The sequence below is a fragment of the Monodelphis domestica genome, chromosome 2 (genome assembly GCF_027887165.1).
Source record: "Monodelphis domestica isolate mMonDom1 chromosome 2, mMonDom1.pri, whole genome shotgun sequence".
Taxonomy (NCBI): Eukaryota; Metazoa; Chordata; class Mammalia; order Didelphimorphia; family Didelphidae; genus Monodelphis; species Monodelphis domestica.
Window position 1 is genome coordinate 509,956,891 of NC_077228.1, and position 20,414 is coordinate 509,977,304.

Below are 20,414 nucleotides of genomic sequence, written 5' to 3' on the forward strand. Positions count from 1 at the left end.
AATCACTCTCAGCATCAACAGGATTCACAGGAACAGCCTGGAGCACAAGGAAAGCCACAGGAGAGTGTGACAAGTAAATCACTTTAAAAGACTGATATATATTAATTTAAGGTCGCCAAGGAATTCAGCTATGTAATTCCTAAATGAAAACTCAAGTCAGCAGTCAACCTTTTATGGAGTTTGATTACAAACAGGATGAAGAAAGGTATTAGAGATAGAGAGAGAGAGGGAGAAAGAAAGGGGAGAGAAGGGAATAGGGCTTAAATACCCCTTCTGTTAGGCTGGGCCAAAAGGCCCAAGCCCTTAGATAGCTGAGGCAAAGAAAGGAGATCAGTCCCTATTACTCACGTGACCAAAATGGAGAAACAGTCTCAAGGGCCTCCACCTCCAGCTTCCTTCAGAGCAGCTTCCTTCAGAGCCAGCACAACCTCTCAGAGCCAAAACTCTCCCAAACCAACCACCTTCAGTCCTCAGACCCCTCTCTCTTTAAGCAAACCCTTCAAGTTCCCTCCCCTCAGTTCTTACATCTACCAATCACTGTCCATGTCTTCCCTGTGCCAATGGTGGCTCTAGATTAACCCAGGACCGCCCAGAGGTCTGTGGCTTTGCACATGTCTGTTGAAGGTCATATTCTCAAATAATTAAATCTTGATCCTTTGCTACAGCCCTTCCTAAATCCTGTTACCCTGAGTAGGGTAGAGATTGGAATAATTAAATTTTGATCTATGCTGCAGCCCTTCCTAAATCCTGTTAGGACTGAGTAGGGTGGAGATTGTAATTTCCAAGACCTGGTTCTGTCATTCCAAGTATCTCTATTGTATCAATTCTAAAATCAATCATGACTCAAAGAAATTCCTGTTCTATGCTTAAGCATAGGTCAAAGCCCTTTCCATTGTTCAGCAAAAGGTTTCTGTCCTAAAGTAATCTTAAGAAGGGAGGAGGAAGAACCTCCCTTGTCAGTTGGGTTCACATTCCAATAGACTATCACTAAGAAATTTTCCAAGTATGAAATTTCCCAATGGTGAAATTTCCAACATTTATAAGTCTAAGAAAATTTGAGGTTTACAAGAGAGAATATCTAGCTCTCTAGGTCCACCCCAGAAGTCCACCCCACTAGACTGAAACTCAACTCCCTGATGCTTAACTGTCTCTCCCAGAAGAAGAAACTGTCCTGTCACTTCTCCAGAGTTCTGGAACCTTGTTCTTCTGCCTTGCAGGATCTCTTGATCCTGCTAATTTTCTTATAACAGTACTGGTCCCATCCCAACACCATGCTTATTAGAATGCATACCTTCCTCACCTTTGCCTCTTGGAATTTACCTTATTTCTTCAAGACAAAGTCCAAGTGTGAAAAGTTCTCCATGAAGCTTTTCCTGATCCCCCCTGGGTGCTGGAGGCTTCCTTCCCAAGACAAAGTAGAGTTGGCTATATTGTGTTTATTCTCTTTATATGTATTTTGAATATAATCATATGTGTCCTTACTATCTGTCCTCCCCCTAAGAACAGAAGCTCCCTGTTAAAAGAGATTGTTGCATTTGTTGTATTTGTGTTTTCAGAAACTAGCACAGAGCTTTTGACATTAAGTAGGCATTTAATAAATGCTCAATTGATTTCATATGGAGAGCTGGCCAGCAAGGCTGGAAAAAACATCCATTTCCTGAATTTATTCATCATAAGGTACTTGATTCACAGGTATTATTATTATTATTATTCACCATCCATTAGGCTACAAGTTATTTTAAAGGCTTCCTACCTTGTCATTTAAAATCAAGTATTTATTAAGCACCTACTATGTGCTAGGCACTGTGCAAAGTGCTGATCATATAAAGACAGGTAAAAAATGTAATTCCTTCTCTTAAAGAGCTACTAGTTTAATGAGGGGAGATGACATACAAAGGAGATAGAGAAAGAATGAATTGAATAAAAGTTTAGAGGGAAAGAATTAAGATTAAGAAGAACCAGGAAAGTCTTCTTGAAGAAGGTGGGACTTTAGCTGAAATATAAAGGAAGTCTGGAGATGGAGAAAAGGAGGGAGAGGATTCTAGGTATGGGAACAGCCAGCAAAAAGGCACATATTTGGGAGATGGATTATCTTGTGCTAGGAAAAGCAAAGAAGGTCAGTAATAGTCACTGGATCAGAGTAAGGGTGGGTGAAGTAAAAGGAGACAATACAGGTAGGAGAGAGGCAGATTTTAAAGGGTTTGAATACCTAAAGGGGGAATTTATATTTGATCCTAGAGAAGATGCTAGGGTTGCCAGCTGGCACCATAAGGACTGGAGTCAGGAAGACTCATCTTCATGAGTTCAAATCCAAGGCTCAGACATTTACTATCTGGGTGATCCTGGGCAAATCACTTAATCCTTTTTGCCTTGTTTTCCTCAGCTGTTATATGAGCAAACCGCTTTAGTATCTCTACCAAGAAAATTCCAAATGGGGACACAGAGAATCAGACAGGATTGGAATGCCTGAACAACAACAACAAAACAAAATAGGGGAGTAAGGCAGAACCAAGATGGCAGCATAGTAGCAGCAAAAATTGAAAGTACTCTGACAGTTCTTTTGAATCAATCTTTTAAAAGCACCTCAAAATGACAGAGTCAAAAACTAACAGCAAGATGGAGTGAGAGAGCTCTCTAGCTGAACACAACTTGAATTATAGGCAGAGAGAATTGATTTTCATAGGATAAGGGGGAACTGGAAGCAAAACTACACACAGAGGAGTGCTCGCCAACAATCTCCCCATCTACTGCTCCAGGTTTCAAGCCTAGGCATAAGCCAACTTTGGGATCCTGGGGATCCTACTTATACCAACAACAGAGCACCCCACACCCAAGATGCACCCCTTGAAGTCCCAGGCCCTGGCATCAGTCCACAGCGAGGTTTGGAAGTCCATAGCTCTTGGCCCTTTCAACCCTACACTGTGATGAAGCTTTTAGCCCCAGAGCAAAATAGCCCTGAGTGTGAGTCCTGTAAATCATTAGCAGAGGAGACAGAATTGTTAGCTTTCAGAATTTCCAGTCTACAGGAAAAAAAAGGCTGGGAAAATGAGCAAACAGCTAAAAAAACACCTAACCCTAGAAAATTTATATGGAGACAAAGAGAAAAGCACAGAGTCAATTGGGGATGGTGAGATTCAAGCTTCTACATGTAAAACTTCAAAGAAAAATAGGAACTCGTCTCAGGCACAGGAAGAACTCAAAAAAGAAATGAAAAAAATCAAATAAGAGAACTGGATGAAAAATAGGATAAAAAAAGAAATTAAAATAAGGCAAAGAGAGAATAATAGCTTAAAAAGCAAAATTGATCAACTGAAAAAAGAGGCACAAAAATCCAATGAAGAAAAGATTTCTATGAAAAGTAGAATGGACCAAATGGAAAAGGAAGACCAAAATATTATGGAAGAAATTCATTCTTTAAAAATTAGAATTGAACAAAGAGAAACTAATGGCTTCATCAGGCATCAAGAAACAATAAAATAAAATCAAAAGAATGAAAAAATAGAAGAAAATATGAAATATCTAATTGAAAAAAATAGCTGACCTGAAAAATAGATTCAAGGGAGACAATTTAAGAAATATTGCATTACCAGAAAGTCATGATAAAAAAAAAAGCTTAGACATCATATTATAAGAAATTATCCAAGAAAACTGCCCTGATATTCTTGAACAAGAGGGTAAAATAGAAATTGAAAGAACTCACAGTTTATCTCCTACAATAAAACCTCAAATGACAACTCCAAGAAATGCTATGTCCAAGTTTAAGAGCTCCCAGGCAAAGAAGAAAATACTGTGAGCAGCTAGAAAGAAACAATTCAAATATCACGGAGACCCAGTCAGGATTACACATTGAAGGACAAGAAGGCTTGGAATGATATTCTGGAAGGCAAGGGAACTGGGTTTACAACCAAGAATCACCTACCCATCCAAACTAATTTTATTCTTTTAGGGGAAAATATGATTCATTTTAAAAAATAGAAAATTTCCAAGCATTCTTGAAGACCAGACTTAAAAAGAAAATTTGATATCCAAATACAAAATTTAAGAGAAACATAAAAAGGTAAATAAGAAAGAGAAAAAATGTAAAGGCTTCAATAAGATAAAATTGTTTATATTCTTATATGGAAAGATGATATCTTTAACTCTTAAAATTTTTTAACATTATCATAGTAATTAGAAGTATACATAGAAAGAGGGTGGGATAGTAAGCTATTTAGGATGGTATGCAAAAAACAAATCTGGGGTGAAAAAGAGGGTTGCATTAAGAGAAATGGGAAGAGAGAAGTAAAATGAAATAAACTAAATCACATAAAGAAGCATGGGGGAACTATTGCAGTTGAATAGGGGAATGATATGATCAGATCTGAATTTTAGGGAAATCAATTTTATAGGTGAATGGAGGAAGGACTAGAATGGGAAAAGACTTGAGGAAGGAAGGTCAACCAGCTCCAGGTCAACCAGACTATTGCTATAGTCTAGGGCCTTCATCAGGGTAGTTTCCGTATCAAAAGAGAAAAGGGATGAATGGGAGGGATGTTTCAAAGGTAGACTGGGCAGGCTTTGGTAATAGATTGGATATGGGGAGTGAAAGAGACTGAAAAATCAAGGGTGACTCTGAGGTTGTGAGCCTTGGTGAGTAGGAAGATAGCCAAATCTTCCACACCAATAATGGAGTTGAGAAGAGGGGATAGTCAGGGGTGAAGGTTCTAGACAGGTTAACTAGCAGGTTACCTGAATTATGGAAATGGAATAATGGAAATGTCTTGTGTCTCTTCAAAGGATAAGGGTTGATATGGAGTAATCACAGTCTTCCAGACTTGAAAAATGGATTGTGTGTCTGATCATTGGGTCACAGGTCACAGTCTTAGAGTTGGAAGGGACCTTAGAATCCATCCAGTCCAAGGTTTAACTAGAAAAAAAAATCCCTTGCTACTATCTACTTGTTTTGACCAGTAACCATCCAGCTTTTCTTTGCTTGATTGACCTCAAGTGAGGGGGAACTCAGTAACTCTCAAAATAGCCCCTTCCACTTTGACAGTTCTCATTATTAGAGAGTTTTTTTTTTTCCCTGACATCAAAACTAAATTAGCTCCCACCCCTTGCTTCTAGTTCTGCCTTCTGGAGCCAGATGGAACATAGTTAATCCTTCTTCTACATGACAGCCCTTCAGATTCTTGAATACACAGGTACACCTGATTAAGAAGGTTCTTTTAATCTTTTCTGAAATTATTATTAGAAGGTATAGAAAGAAAAAAGGGAAACTTCTAACTTAGACATTATTCTGGCTAGCTTGTTAGCTAGTTAGGGGGTAGAAATGTTGAACCTTTAGGGGAAAAGACTATTCCATCTTGGGATTCACGATAAGAGAAAAACCAGGTATGGAGAGTCTGAGACATCTTTGATTTTGAGAGGGGAGAAGCAGAGGAGAAAAAATATCAAAATATTTTTTTCCTTGTTTTCCTTGTTCAAAAGTCCATGGGCTGGTGATTCTCCAGATAGATTTGTCATTAGCAAATTCTACTATTCCTTAGGGAGATAGTTCTTGATTTGAAGACAGATGGCCTGAGTCTGAGCCTTGTCTTTAGTATTCATTAGCTGTGTAATCCTGGGCAAGTCATTTCTCTTCTCTTAGATTTCATTCATCATCTGTACAATGGTTCCAGTGATATACTACATATCTCACAGAGTTGTCAATCCTAAAATGCCAAAGAAATGTTACTCTTGGGAAAGTAGCATGAAAGAGTTCTGGCTCTAGTGTCCAAAGATCTGGGTTTTAATCCCACCCCTGAACCTATCTGTGGGATAGTGAGCATGTAAAGTACTTCCTTCCCTGTGCCTCAGTTTCCTCATTTGAAAAATGAAACAGCTGGATGAGATTGCTGATGAGGTCCCTTCCATGATCAGATCTATGGTCCTTTTATCTAGAATGAGAATATCTACTTTTACTTTCTGTCTTAGAAGCAATGTATTAGTTCTAAGGCAGAAGAGTGGCAAGGGTTAGGCAACTGAAGTTAAGAGACTTGCCTAGGATTAAATAGCTAGGAAGTGTCTGATATCACATTTGAATCCAGGACCCATCCTTTAATTTTACTTGGATTATTTATTAGCAAGTCAATATAAATAAGCAGGGCTAATTTAATATAAAACTATTAAAAATGGACTAATTGGTTCAAAACAGGAACATTTGGTACATTTTATCCTTTTGCACATATCTGAGTATCTAACTCCAGTGCAGAAGATCTTGTTCCAATACCTATCATCTAACATCACTTGGTTTCTGAACATGAGACTCTTCTAGTTGTTCTTGGTGTACTGGATGGCAAATGGGAATCTGGTTGAATTAAATCTCATGTCTCATTAGGCCAAGCTTCATTACAAGGAGGACAATGTGGTTCAGGCTGAGATTCGAAATATTTTGCAACACAAAGTAAGTGCATTTTAATTCCACAATTTTCACAAGACTGGCCCTGAATGGCAAGTCATTCTGATACATCTCACATATCTACTGATCCCATTCCATGACGCAGCGTAGTCTCCGTGTTTTTCAGAAAGCCACTTGTCCTGAACAAACATCGGGAGCACTTGTTCCACTTCCTTCTCCTTCATTTTGTTGCCCTGAAGTTTGTCAGACAGATTTAAAATAATTGTGGAGGAGATCCAGCCACTTTCTGATTTGACAGTCAAGTTCATAGTTTTCTTAAATAATTCCAATTCACTAGAAAGTGAACAAATTAAAAATCCTCAGATGAACACTAAATTAGAGATCCTAAAAATCAAAGGAGAAATCAATAAAATAGAAAGTCAAAGAACTATTGATTTAATAAATAAGACTAGAAGCTGGTACTTTGAAAAAACAAATAAAATAGAAAAAGTACTAGTCAGTCTAATTTTAAAAAGGAAAGAAAAAAACCAAATTGACAGTATCCAAGATGAAAAGGGAGACCTCACTTCTAATGAAGAGGAAATTAAGGCAATCATTAAAAACTACTATGCCCAATTATATGGCAACAAATATGGCAATCTAGGTGATATGGATGAATACTTACAAAAATATAAATTGCCTAGACTAAAAGAAGAATAAATAAATTACCTAAACAACCCAATATCAGAAAAAGAAATTGAACAAGCCATCAAAGAACTCCCTAAGAAAAAATCCCCAGGTCCAGATGGATTCACAAATGAATTCTATCAACATTCAAAGAACAACTAATCCCAATATTATACAAACTATTTGACAGAATAAGCCAAGAAGGGGTTCTACCAAATTCTTTTACAACACAAACATGGTACTGATCCCAAAGCCAGGCAGGTTAAAAACAGAGAAAGAAAACTATAGGCCAATCTCCCTAATGAATATAGATGCAAAAATCTTAAATAGGATACTAGCAAAAAGACTCTAGCAGGTCATCACAAGGGTTATCCACTATGATCAGGTAGGATTCATACCAGGAATGCAAGGATGGTTCAATATTAGGAAAACCATCCACATAATTGACCATATTAACAAGCAAACTGACAAAAATTACATGATTATCTCAATAGATTCAGAAAAAGCCTTTGATAAATTTTCCTATTGAAATTCCCATTCCTATTGAAAAAACTAGAAAGTATAGGAATAGAAGGGCCTTACCTAAAAATAATAAACAGTATATATCAAAAACCATCAGCAAACATCATCTGCAATGGGGATAAACTCAAAGCCTTCCCAATAAGATCAGGAGTAAAACAAGGATGCCCATTATCACCTTTATTATTTAATATTGTACTAGAAACACTAGTAGTAGCAATTAGAGAAGAAAAAGAAATTGAAGGTATTAAAATTGGCAATGAGGAGACCAAGCTGTCACTCTTTGCAAAAGATATGATGGTATACTTAAAGAATCATAGAGAATCAACCAAAAAGCTAGTGGAAATAATCAACAACTTTAGCAAAGTTTCAGGATACAAAATAAACCCGCATAAGTCATCAGCATTTCTATATATCTCCAACCCAGTTCAGCAGCAAGAATTAGAAAGAGAAATTCCATTTAAAGTCACCCGAGACAATATAAAATACTTAGGAATCTATCTGCAGAGACAAACACAGGAACTATATGAACCCAACTACAAAACACTTTCCACACAATTAAAACTAGATCTAAACAACTGGAAAAACATTGATTGCTCATGAGTGGGACGAGCTAACATAATAAAAATGACCATCCTACCCAAACTTATCTATCTATTTAGTGCCATACCCATTGAACTTCCAAAAAACTTTTTTACTGAATTAGAGAAAACCATAACAAAGTTCATTTGGAAGAACAAAGGATCAAGGATAGCCAGGGAAATAATGAAAAAAAAAATACAAAGGAAGGTGGCCTTACAGTCCCAGATCTCAAACTATATTACAAAGCAGTGATCATCAAAACAATTTGGTACTGGCTAAGAGACAGAAAGGAGGATTGGTGGAATAGACTTGGGGTAAATGACCTCAGCAAGACAGTCTATGACAAACCCAAAGACCCCAGCTTTTGGGACAAAAATCCACTATTTGATACAAACTGCTGGGAAAATTGGAAGACAGTGTGGGAGAGATTAGGTTTGGATCAACACCTCACACCCTACACCAAGATAAATTTAGAATGGGTGAATGACTTGAACATAAAGAAGGAAACTATAAGTAAATTATGTGAACACAGTTTAGTATACATGTCAGACCTTTGGGAAGGGAAAGATTTTAAAACCAAGCAAGACTTAGAAAGAGTCACAAAATGTAAAATCAATAATTTTGACTACATCAAATTAAAAAGCTTTTGTATAAACAAAACCAATGTAACTAAAATTAGAAGGGAAGCAACAAATTGGGAAACAATCTTCATAACAAAAACCTATGACAAAGGTCTAATTACTCAAATTTATAAAGAGCTAAACCAGTTGTACAAAATATCAAGCCATTCTCCAATTGAAAAAATGGGCAAGGGACATGAATAGGCAATTTTCAGGTAAAGAAATCAAAACTATTAATAAAAACATGAAAAAGTGTTCTAAATCACTTATAATCAGAGAAATGCAAATCAAAACAGTTCTGAGGTACCACCTCACACCTAGCAGATTGGCTAACATGAGAGCAAAGGAAAGTAATGAATGCTGGAGGGGATGTGGCAAAGTGGGGACACTAATCCATTGCTGGTGGAGTTGTGAATTGATCCAACCATTCTGGAGGGCAATTTGGAACTATGACCAAAGGGCGCTAAAAGACTGTCTGCCCTTTGATCCAGCCATAGTTAGACATGCTGTGATGGATCTAGACCTGGGCGTCTACATCAAATACCGACTGGATGGCTCACTATTCGACCTTCGCCGCCTGACTGAAAAAACAAAGACAACAGAGAGACTCATCCTGGAAGCTCTCTTCGCAGATGACTGTGCTCTCATGGCCCACCAAGAAAATCATCTTCAAACCATTGTGGACAGGTTCTCCACCACAACAAAACTGTTTGGCCTGACTATCAGCCTCAGCAAAACAGAGGTGCTGTTCCAACCCGCACCAGGGAGGCCAACGAACCAGCCGTGCATTACACGACAGCACGCAGCTTTCTAACATCAACACTTTCCAGTACCTGGGCAGCACCATCGCCAACGACAGGTCCCTAGACCACAAGATTAATGCCAGGATCCAAAAGGCCAGCCAGGCACTCAGGCGGCTGTGCTGCAAAGTCCTCCAACACAGCGGTGTAAGCACTGCGACGAAGCTCAAAGTGTACAACGCAGTGGTCCTCAGCTTGCTCCTGTACGGTTGTGAGACATGGACACTGTACCAGAAGCACATGAAACAGCTGGAGCAATTCCACCAACGCTCCTTCCGGTCAATCATGAGGATCCGATGGCAGGACTGAATCACCAACCAGGAAGTCCTCGATAGATCCAACTCCACCAGCATCGAAGTCCTGGTCCTCAAAGCCCAGCTACGATGGTCTGGACACGTCATCCTCATGGACCCACAGCGAATACCAAGACAGGTATTCTATGGTGAACTGTCAGCTGGACTCAGGAAATAAGGCCGACCAAAGAGAAGATTCAAGGATCAGCTAAAGTCCAACTTGAAGTGGGCTGCATTACACCAAAGCAACTAGAACTCGCTGCCTCTGTCAGAAGCAGCTGGCAAACCCACATTCACCAGGCCGCCATCACCTTTGAAGATGAGCGACGTTGACGTCTTGCCGCTGCGCGTGAACGCCGACACCAGGCCACAACCGCACCTCCCGTAACAACTGGCGTCCCAGGCCCCATGTGCCACAGACTCTGCGCCTCAGTCTTTGGACTCCAAAGCCACATGAGGGTACATCAATAGATGATAATGCACAAAGACAATTGTCATTCTCGGTCACCGGGTTGAGGAGGTATGATTGAGGAGAGACTCTAAATGAACACTCTAATGCAAATACCAACAAGGAAATGGGTTCGGAGCAAGGACACATGTGATACCCAGTGGAATTGCGGGTGGGCTAGGGGAGGGGGGGCAGGGAGAAAATGATCTCTGTTTCCAATTAATAATGTATGAAAATGACCAAATAAAATAATGTTTAAAAAATAAAATAAAATAAAAGTTAAAAAAAATTCCAATTCTTTTTCTGCATAGTCGAATGCTAATTTGGCAGGATTCACCGGAGCAGAAAACATCTTTCCATTATCTTCTGAGAGTCTTTTCGTGATATCCATAAACAATGGATGTAGAAGTGTGTTAATAACGTCAATAAAGTCATCCAATTTTTCGTGGGCATAGTACACTTTGTGCTGCTCACAGAAAAGTCCATGTACACGCCTTGTGTCAGGTGCATCTATTATTCCATTAGACATCAGCACCTGGAGGAACCGATAATGGCTATCAGTCATGAAGTTGGCCGTGTTGATCCCGTACTCTGGCTCGCTCCTACAGCGGGAGGAGGCGGGACCAAAAGGAACGTGACTTCCCCATTGGTCCTAGGCTTGGCTCTTAATCCACTGAGCTCAATCACATTCTAATTCTCATAATTTATCGGTGCACATTTATCTCCTGGTTTAGCTTTTAGAATTTAGACCTGGAAGGGATGTTGGAAATCACCTGCTCCAACTTTTCTCATTTTGCACATTGTAATTAGGGAGGTAATTAAATTTACAAGAGGCTCTGAATGTCCTTGGAGTATTTGCCACAACTCCTCACGTAGCCCCCAGTATTTATAAAATGACATATTTACAACTGGAATAACATAGAACTTGAAGGTTTTTGATTTTCACAGCAACTCTAGGAGGTGGGGACAATTGTGATCCCCATTTTACAGATGCAGAAACTAAGGCAGATAGAGGCGAAGTGACTTGTCCAGGTCACACTGCTAGGAAGTGTATGAGTCTGGATTTGAACTCAGGTCTTCCCGATCCCAGGGTCATCTAGTATCATTCAGCCCCTTCATTTTAAAAAGAGGGAAAATTAGTTCAAGAGTACACAAAAAAGGATTCGAACTCAATTGTCTGGGGGAGTAAAGCTGTCAGGAAAGCAAGAAAAAGAATCCACAGTTCCACAGTGACAGACGGACATGTTAGAAGGGGGCGGGGCAGGGTGGAGCTTCAATACCCACATGACCAAAGTCCTCCCCTTCCCCTACCCCTCTCTGCTTCAGTTTAAGGGCCAGTCCTCCACCATCCCAGAGTTCCGCAGCTCCCGGAAGTGCCGCGGCTTCCGGAAGTGTTGGGTTGGCTGACTAAGCCGGGTGCTAGCGGGGATATTGGGGGGCGGCAGGGGGCGGGGTTCGGGGTGCCGCCGCCGCCAGCCGCTGTCGCGTGCCCAGGCCGGGGCGGCATGATGGAGGAGGAGGAGCTCGAGTTCGTGGAGGAGCTGGAAGCCGTGCTGCAGCTCACCCCGGAGGTGCAGCTCGCCATCGAGCAGGTGAGGGGAGAGGGCAGGGGAGAGAGGCCCCGCCCCCGGGGCTGGGGGAGGGTATAGAAGCCCCACCCCTGGGGGAAATGGGAACGGAGAGGCTCCGCCCCAATGATGGGGGAGGGGAGAAGAGGCTCCACCTCGAGGGGGGATGGAGAAGTCCCATTCCTAGGGGAGGGGAGGGGAGGGGAGGGAAGTGCGACTCTGTTGGGGAATTGGGGGAGGGGAGGGGATTGAGTACCTGACCCTTGGGGATGGGAGTGAGGAGCTGCCCAATTGGATGGGTGAGGGGAGGGAGTTGTGAACCCTATGAGAGAGAGAAGAGAAGAAGCCCAAGGCTGGGTATTTGGTGGATAGAGCACTGGGCCTAGAGTCTGAAAGACCTGAGTTCAGATGTTACCTCGGGTACTTACTAGGCACATGACCCTGGGCAAGGCACAGCCTCAGTTTCCTCATCTTTGAAATGGAGACAATAATATCCCCTACTTCCCACTGTTGTGAGGACCAAACCTTAAAGGGCCATATATTATTATATTATTATTATAGAAGTTTGGCTCTTCCTTCAGGGAAAGAAGTCAGGTGGGAAGGAAAGGGTAGAGAGTCTCTGGTCTGGCCACTTTAGGTTGAGGCATCATCTAGGCTTCTGGCTTGGACTCACTGACTGTGGTCCAATCGTGGACTTCTAGAAGTCAGGCTGCTTTAGATTGGTGGAACTCGGGGCTTTCTCTTTGGGTTACCACAGGGTAGTCTAGAAATAAAAATAGAGGCTCAATGTTCGGGGTTTGGGGAGCAGTTGATTTTTCTTATTTGGTAGGGTGTGGATTATAGGTAGGGAATTTGAGTGAAGGGAGCTTTTCTGGGGGGTGGGGCATTTAAGTCTACCCTTACCTTCTACCTTAGAATCAATACCATGTATTGGCTCCAAGGCAGAAGACTAGGCAGTGGGGGTTAAGTGACTTGCCCAGGGTCACACAGCTAGAAAGTGTCTGAGACCACATTTGAACCCAGGACCTCCCCTCCCTAGGCCTGGCTTAGTGAACCACTTAGCTACCCCATTTTCCTTTCCTTTCTTAATGCTATAATGGACTGCTTTAGGTCCCCTTCCTGCATTCCCCCCATTTCATTTATTAATTTATTTTTATGTTTTATAAAGAGATTTTATTTTACCAATTACATGTAATAACAAATTTCTATGTAATTTTTCTGAAGTTAGATCCAAATTGCCTCCCTCTCTTCCGTCCTCCTCAGAGCTAGCAAGCAATTCCAGGTTATATGAGTATTATCATACAAAACATTTCCATATTGTTTATTTTTGTAAGAGAATAATCATATAAAACAAAAATCCACAGTAAAAATCCAAATAAAATGAAAAATCACATGCTTTGATATATACATTTCAGTTCCAACAGTTCTTTCTCTGGAGGGGAGAGCATTCTTTGTTTTAAGACTTTCTGAATTGTCCCAGATAATTGTATTACTAAGGGTTAGCTAATTCTTTCACAGTTGATCATCCCACAATATTGCCATTATTGTGTACAATGTTTTCCTGGTCTTGCTTATTTCACTTTGCATCAGTTCCTATAGGTCTTTCCAGCTCTTTCTGAAATTATTAGATAATGTTTCAAAAGAACTTCTGGCACCCATTCCGGGCTGTGTTGGTTTTACTTCAGATTACCTTGCAAAGGAAGAAATTGTTAAGGGATTTGATAGATTGAGAATTTGTTAAGATTGAGAATTCTTGTGATTGTCCACCCAGGCTTGTATGAGTTAATGAGAAGAAAGCTTTTTTTTTTTTTCTGAATCATCTTTGCACTTCTTCTAGAGTCTTCTTTGTTGACTGAGATTATTGCCTTTGTGAGGGAAGTGAAAATGTTTACATAGACTAATGATTACTTTTTATGCCCCTGGCTGCTGATTTTTACCCACCAACTAAAGAAAAATTACCCGGGAAGGATGAATGTTGGGTAAGAATTTAGAGAAGACAGGTGATGTCTACCTTCTCTGGCACATGTCTGCATTAACTAAAGAAAGGTTGGGCAAATTCATGAAATACCAGACAACTGAGTGGTTTTTAGCAGTGGTTCATGCTATATAAATCCTTTCTTCCTTTTGGAAAGGGATAAGTACCAGGTCCCTTACAGGGCTTGCCCTAAAGCTAGCCAGTCCCCTCTAGAAGATGCCTCATTACAACTGATCACATAGTCTTTGCTGGAAGACTTCTTGTGAAGTAGAATTCCCTATCTCTACCTACCTACATACCTTTCTACTTTATCATCCATTCCAGTTTTTATTAACTTGAATTTTAAAGTTTTTCCTAAGATCAGGCCTCAGTTCAATTCTGTAAATCACTTATTAATCAGTCAATAACATGTATTAAGTAAGGTTTAACATGTGTGCTACCCAAAAGAGGCAAAAGATACTCCCTGCCCTCAAGGAGCTTACAATATAATGGGGGAGGCAATATGCAAACAAATATGTACAAAGCAAACTATGGATAGATTAAATAGGAAATAATTTAACAGAAGGAAGGAACTGGGCTTGACCCCAGGATCACAAAGACAGTATCGAAACCAGGCTTAGCCTTCCGTAAGGAGTTTATATTCCAGGGGTTATAACAGCAAGTAAATGTTAAATTTAGACACAGTAATTTCAAGAGTACCAACAAATGGGAAGGTCAGGAAGGGCCTTTTCTAAAAGATGATTCCTGAGATGTTTTTTAAGAATACTTTTTTTATTAATAATTAATAATAATTCATTAAATATTTTCCAATTACATTTTAAAAAATTTTGAACATTCATTTAAAAAGTTTTGGAGTTTCAATTTCTCTCCTTTCCCTTCCTGCCTCTTTCTTCCCCCTTGAGATGATCTAGAGCAGGGTTGGTGAAGGTTTTCAAGTTTGCATGCCCAAACTGCACTTTCAAGCTGCCTGTGAGTCCCCTGTATTTCCCCCCCAGAGTGGAGGGAGGAAGTGCTTGTTTTGGGTGGCTGGACAGAGGGGCAAGGAATGTAAAAAATGTCCTCTGGTGTTGGGAAAAGGGGGAACCAAGCAGCTCCTCCAGTGCTGGCTCAGAACAGATGCCAATACTTTGCCAACACTGATCTAAAGCATTTTTTCATATTACTACTGATAGTTTTGATTTCTTCTTCTGAAAACTGCCTGTTCATATCCTTTGATTAATTGTACAGTGGCTCTTATTTTTATAAATTTGGCTCCATTCCTATATATTGAGAAATGAAGCCTTTGTTTGAGAAACTTGCTGTAATTTTTTTCCCCGATTCCTGCTTTCTTTCTAATTTTGGTTACATTAGTTTTATTTGTTCAAACCCTTTATAATTTAATGTAATCAAAATTAGCCATTTTACATTCTCTTTTGTTTACTAATAAACTCTTCCCTTATCTATAGATCTGACAGGTAAATTTTTTTATAGTTTCCTAATTTACTTAAATGACATCATCCTTATGTATAAACAATCCTCATTTTATCTTCTTGGTATATAGTGTAAACTGTTGGTCTATACCTAGTTTCTGCCAAACTGCTTTCCAGTTTTCCCAGCAATTTTTGTTGAATAGTGATTTTTTGTCTCAAAAGCTTAGAACTTTGCATTTATCAAACACTAGATTACTATAGACATTATTAAATGCTGTGTACTGTGTACCCAGTCTATTCCAATGATTCACTAAATTTCTTAGCCAGTATCATATTGTTTTGATGATTACTGTTTTGAAACACAATTTGAGGTCTGATATAGTTGACCACCTGCCTTCACCCTTTCCCCCCATTGATTCCCTTGGTATTCTTGATCTTTTTTTCTTCTAGATGAATTTATTTTTTCTAGCTCTATAATAATTTTTTGGTAGTTTGGTTTGGCCCCAAATTAATTTAGTTAGAATTGTCTTTTATTATATTGGCTTGGCTTATCCATAAGCAATGAATTTTTCTCTTTTTGTAAATCTGTATTTGTAATTGTGCTCATTTATACAGTATATGGTTTGTTTTGGCAGGTGGACTTTCAAGTATTTTATATTGTCTGCAATTATCTTAAATGAAATTTCCCTTTCTGTTTCTTTATACTGAGTTTTGTTGGTAGTACAGTCAATCCTTAATGTTTACTTTCATAGGGAAGTATTTATAAGTGTCCAGTAATCCACTCTGGAAAGTGCTAAAGTAATCTCTTAAGTAAATGATGAGGCAATTGGAAAAAAATGGAAAAGTGGCTAAATTTGAGGATGAATGAGATGATGGTTACCCTCTGCCTTATTGCTGACCTCTTCCTGTTGTCTGTACCACCTGCCTCCCTAGCATCCCTGCTAGGGGTCATGGCCAGCTGGAGGAGGGCCTGTGCTTGGACTCAACTACAGGCAGATGCTTTTCATTGAGAAACACTTCAGACCCGAAGCTGAAAGGAGGTTCTTCAAATATTCCAGCCCTTGATTCTCTTAATCCTGCCTCACAAAAAATCAAGCCATTCCCCAATTGACAAATGGTCAAGGGATATGAATAGGCAGTTATCAGATGAAGAAATCAAAACTATCAATAATCATATGAAAAAGTGTTTTAAATCTCTCCCTATCAGAGAAATGCAAATCAAAACAACTCTGAGGTATCACCTCACACCTAGCAGCCAATATGACAGTAAAGGAAAATAATAAATGTTGGCGGGGATGTGGCAAAATTGGGACATTAATGCATTGCTGGTGGAGTTGCGAACTAATCCAACCATTCTGGAAGGCAATTTAGAATTATGTCCAAAGGGCTTTAAAAGGCTGCCAGTCCACTGCTGGGTTTGTGGAAAAATACTTGTACAAAAGTATTTATTGCTGTGCTTTATATAGTGGCAAAAAATTGGAAAATTAGGGGGTGTCCCTCGATTGAACAAATTGTTGAATCTAATGGTGATGGAGTATTATTGTGCTGAAAGGAATAATGAACTGGAGAAATTCCATGTGAATTGGAAAGACCTCCAGGATTTGATGCAGAGTGAGAGGAGCAGAACCAGAAGAACATTGTACACAGAAAGTGAAACTTTGTGGCACAATAGAATTTAAACTGACTTTTCTACTAGTAGCAATGCTATCCACATTGAGAGAAAGAAGTGTGAGAGTAGAAATGCAGAAGGGAAACATATGATTGATCATATGGTTTGATGGGGATATGATTGGGGATGTTGACTTTAGTTGATCATTGTATTGCAAATATTAATGATATGTAAATAGGTTTTGAACAGTGATATATGTAAAACCCAGTGGAATTGCTTGTCAGCCCTGAGAGTGGGGAGGGAAGAAGAAAAACATGATTTATCACTTGGTTCTATGGGTATAGATTGATTTTAAAAGATTACACAAATATGAATAACATGGAAATAGGTTTTGAGCAGTAATACATGTATAACCCAGTGGAATTGCTTATAAGCACCAGGAGGGGGGAAGGAGAGAACATGAATCATGTAACGATGGAAAAATATTCTAAAAACTTTTTAATTAATTAAAAAATTCTGCCTTGCTTCTCCTATCCTCTGCATTTTATAGATTATTATGCTTACTATGTTAGGAAAAGGGCATATTATCAGAAGAATTACATGCAGAAAGGTTTTTTTTCTTTTTTTCTTTTTAATTTTATTGTGCATTTTCAGTAATCTAGCAAAAGATTAGTTTTTGGTAGTGACATGAACTTAACTAACCCTCTACTCCTCATAGATTCACTATATAAACATATGTTTGTTTGTTTTTTGTTTTTTTACTTTTGTACCGTTTTCTAGAAATATTACCCACTGGAAAATTGAGAATTGATTCTATATAGAATTGCTAATGATTTCTGTGGGTTTGTTTTATATTCTGCAACTTCACTAAAGTTAACTGTTTCAGCCAATTTTATAGTTGATTTCCTGAGCTGTTTTTAGAAGGAGGCTTGGGATGCTAAGAGATAGGGGTATGAGGGAATTGTGAAGGAAGACCTAGAGGACCATGGAGTGAAGGCACAGAAGGTAGAAATGGAATATATTGTATTCAGGGAACACTTTGGAAGTAGTTTGGTTGTAATGGAGAGTATAGAAAACGGAATCATGAAATAAGACCAGAAAGGTAAGACATTGAGAAGTATTGACTATCAGTCTGTGGGTTTTAAATTATATTTTAGGAGACCATAGGGAATCACTAGATTTAAAAAAAATCTATATCTATGTGCATAGATAAAGATATATCTCCAAGAAATTATTTATTTATTTTTAACATGGTCAGATCTATGTTTTAGGAATATGAATTTGGTAGCTGTGTGGAAGATAGATTAGGAAGTGGACACTGGGTTAGAGTGGCTGGTCGGGAGGTTGTCATTATAGTCTAGGTGAGTGTAATGGGAGCCTGAACTAGAACTGAGGTGGTGAGAATGGAGAGAAGCGGCTAGTGTCTGAAATATAGAGGCAGTTTAGTCTCTTCAGCCTTGAATTCCTTGTATTGTAAGGGATTGCCTAGCTCTTGGCACTTCTGCTTTGGAACTGATACTTAGTATAGATTCTAAGATAGAAGGTAAGGGTTTTTTTCAGTGTAATTGGGAGGGACAAATTTGACCTCGGTCAATTCCTAGCTTTGTGACCCTGGGCAAGTTACTTAACTGATTGCCTAGTCCCATGATGGCAAACCTATGGCATGTGTGCCAAAGATGGCACACAGAGACCTCTCTGTGGGCACATGATCTGTTATCTGCCAGAGTTAGTTACTAGAAAGGCAAAGGGATTTGGTCAGAGCTGCTCCCCTCTTCCTCTCCACTGCACTTCACCTCTCTGCCTTAGCAGTCCAATGGAAGCATTTATTCTCTCCCCTAAGTGGAGCACCTGGGCCATTCCATCCCTTTCTCCCTTCCTTCCTGTGTCTGGGGTAAGGTGGGGGAGAGTAGGGCATAGCACACAGTCTGGGGATGGAACATTTCACATAATATCTAAAATGTTTGCCATCACTGGATTAGCCCTTGCTACTCTTCAGTTTTCTGATAAGGAGACAGAAAAGGAAGTGTTTTAAAAAAAGTAATTGGGGAAAACTTAACAAGATAAATAAAAGTACAATAAAGGATAGGTGATATCACATTTTAAAACTGTCCACATAGATCCTTATTTAATAATTAATGACCCCATTTCTTTTTGAGTTTGACATCACTGGTGTAGTAGATAGGGCACTAGACTTGGAGTAGAAAGACCTGGATTCAGATTCAGATTTAACCATATGATCTGAGGCCACTCACTTCACCTGCATTTCAGTTTTCTTATCTCAAAAATGAAAGGGTCAAACTTAGGGGCCTTTAGGACCCCTTTCATGAAACTAATTTATGTTCCTATGGTGCTTTGTCTCAAGAAAGAAATGAAAGGCATAAAAATAGGCTAAAGAGAAGGCAAAATGATCCATCTGTACTGTGAACAATGATATTAGAAAATCCTAAAGGAAGTAATTGAGACAATCGCTTCATCAAAGTAGGAAGAATATGAAACAGATCCACAGAAATCAATAGCATTTCTGTAGAGCAATCACAGAATCCAGGAGGAAATAATAAAAAAGGATAAAAATAACTGTTACCCCACTAAGACAAGCTCAAGACTTGTGTAGTTATATACAATTATAAAGGGAAATAAAATTATTTTCCATAACTAGAGTGCTGTTTGGTGGGTGTGACTGGGCTTGTTAGTCTACTAAAATTTATGATGCTCAAGGCACTGTGTTAAACCCTTAGGATACAAAAAGAGACAAAAGGAAATTTCTGTCCTCAAACAGCTCACAGTCTAATGGGGGGAGACAAGAAGCAGATGGCTCTTTATAATCCAACATCAGTGCTGCATAAATTAATTTACTGATGGAATGTGGTATCATCAGTATCATTGACTAAGTCCAAGAACTATGTTTCATTCTATACCTTGAGTCTATGAGCAGCATGTTTCATCAAAAGACTTTGGAGTTCTTCTTGGTCATTGCAGTGCAGGGTCCCTAAGTCTTTCACTTTTTTTTTTAAAGTACTGTTCTTAATGTAGAAATTGCTGTCTTGATTCTGTTCATTTCAGGCTACATCTGTTCATACAAGTCTTCTCTGAAACCATCCCCTTACCCATTTCTTTAAAAGAATTTTTTTCATCATTTCTCATAGCACAATAGTTCTATAGTATAGTACAGTTACATTATATGCCATTGATTTGTCCAGCCATTCCCCACTGGATGGGCATCCCCTCAGTTTCTAGTGGTTTGCTATCACAAAAAAAGCTGATATAACTACTTTTGTATGTTCTTTTTTTTGTGGGTTCTTTACCACTTTCTTTGTTTTCTTTGGGGGACAGTTCTACTAGTGTCATCACTAGGGCAAAGAGTATGTACATCTGAGTAACTGTTGGGGCACAATTCTCAATTGTTTTCCAGAATGGTTAAGACCAGTCCATAGCTCTAGGAACAATGAACTAATAGGCCTGCTTTCCTGCAGTTGCTCCAGCATTTGCCATTTTCCTTTTTTGTCATGTTTGCCAGTCTGATAAATATGAAATGAAGTTGCTTTAATT

General features: G+C 39.2%; 1 protein-coding gene across 1 annotated transcript in view; it reads left to right on the top strand.

Annotated features, from left to right (window-relative positions):
- Positions 1 to 11,665: 11,665 nt before the first annotated feature.
- Positions 11,666 to 20,414, top strand: part of VPS53 (VPS53 subunit of GARP complex) — a 164,389-nt gene continuing 155,640 nt past the window's right edge. Inside the window, exon 1 of the mRNA XM_016429290.2 lies at positions 11,666 to 11,899. Within this exon, the coding sequence (XP_016284776.1) occupies positions 11,813 to 11,899 (87 nt within the window). The 5' untranslated portion in view covers positions 11,666 to 11,812. The remainder of the gene's footprint in view (positions 11,900 to 20,414) is intronic.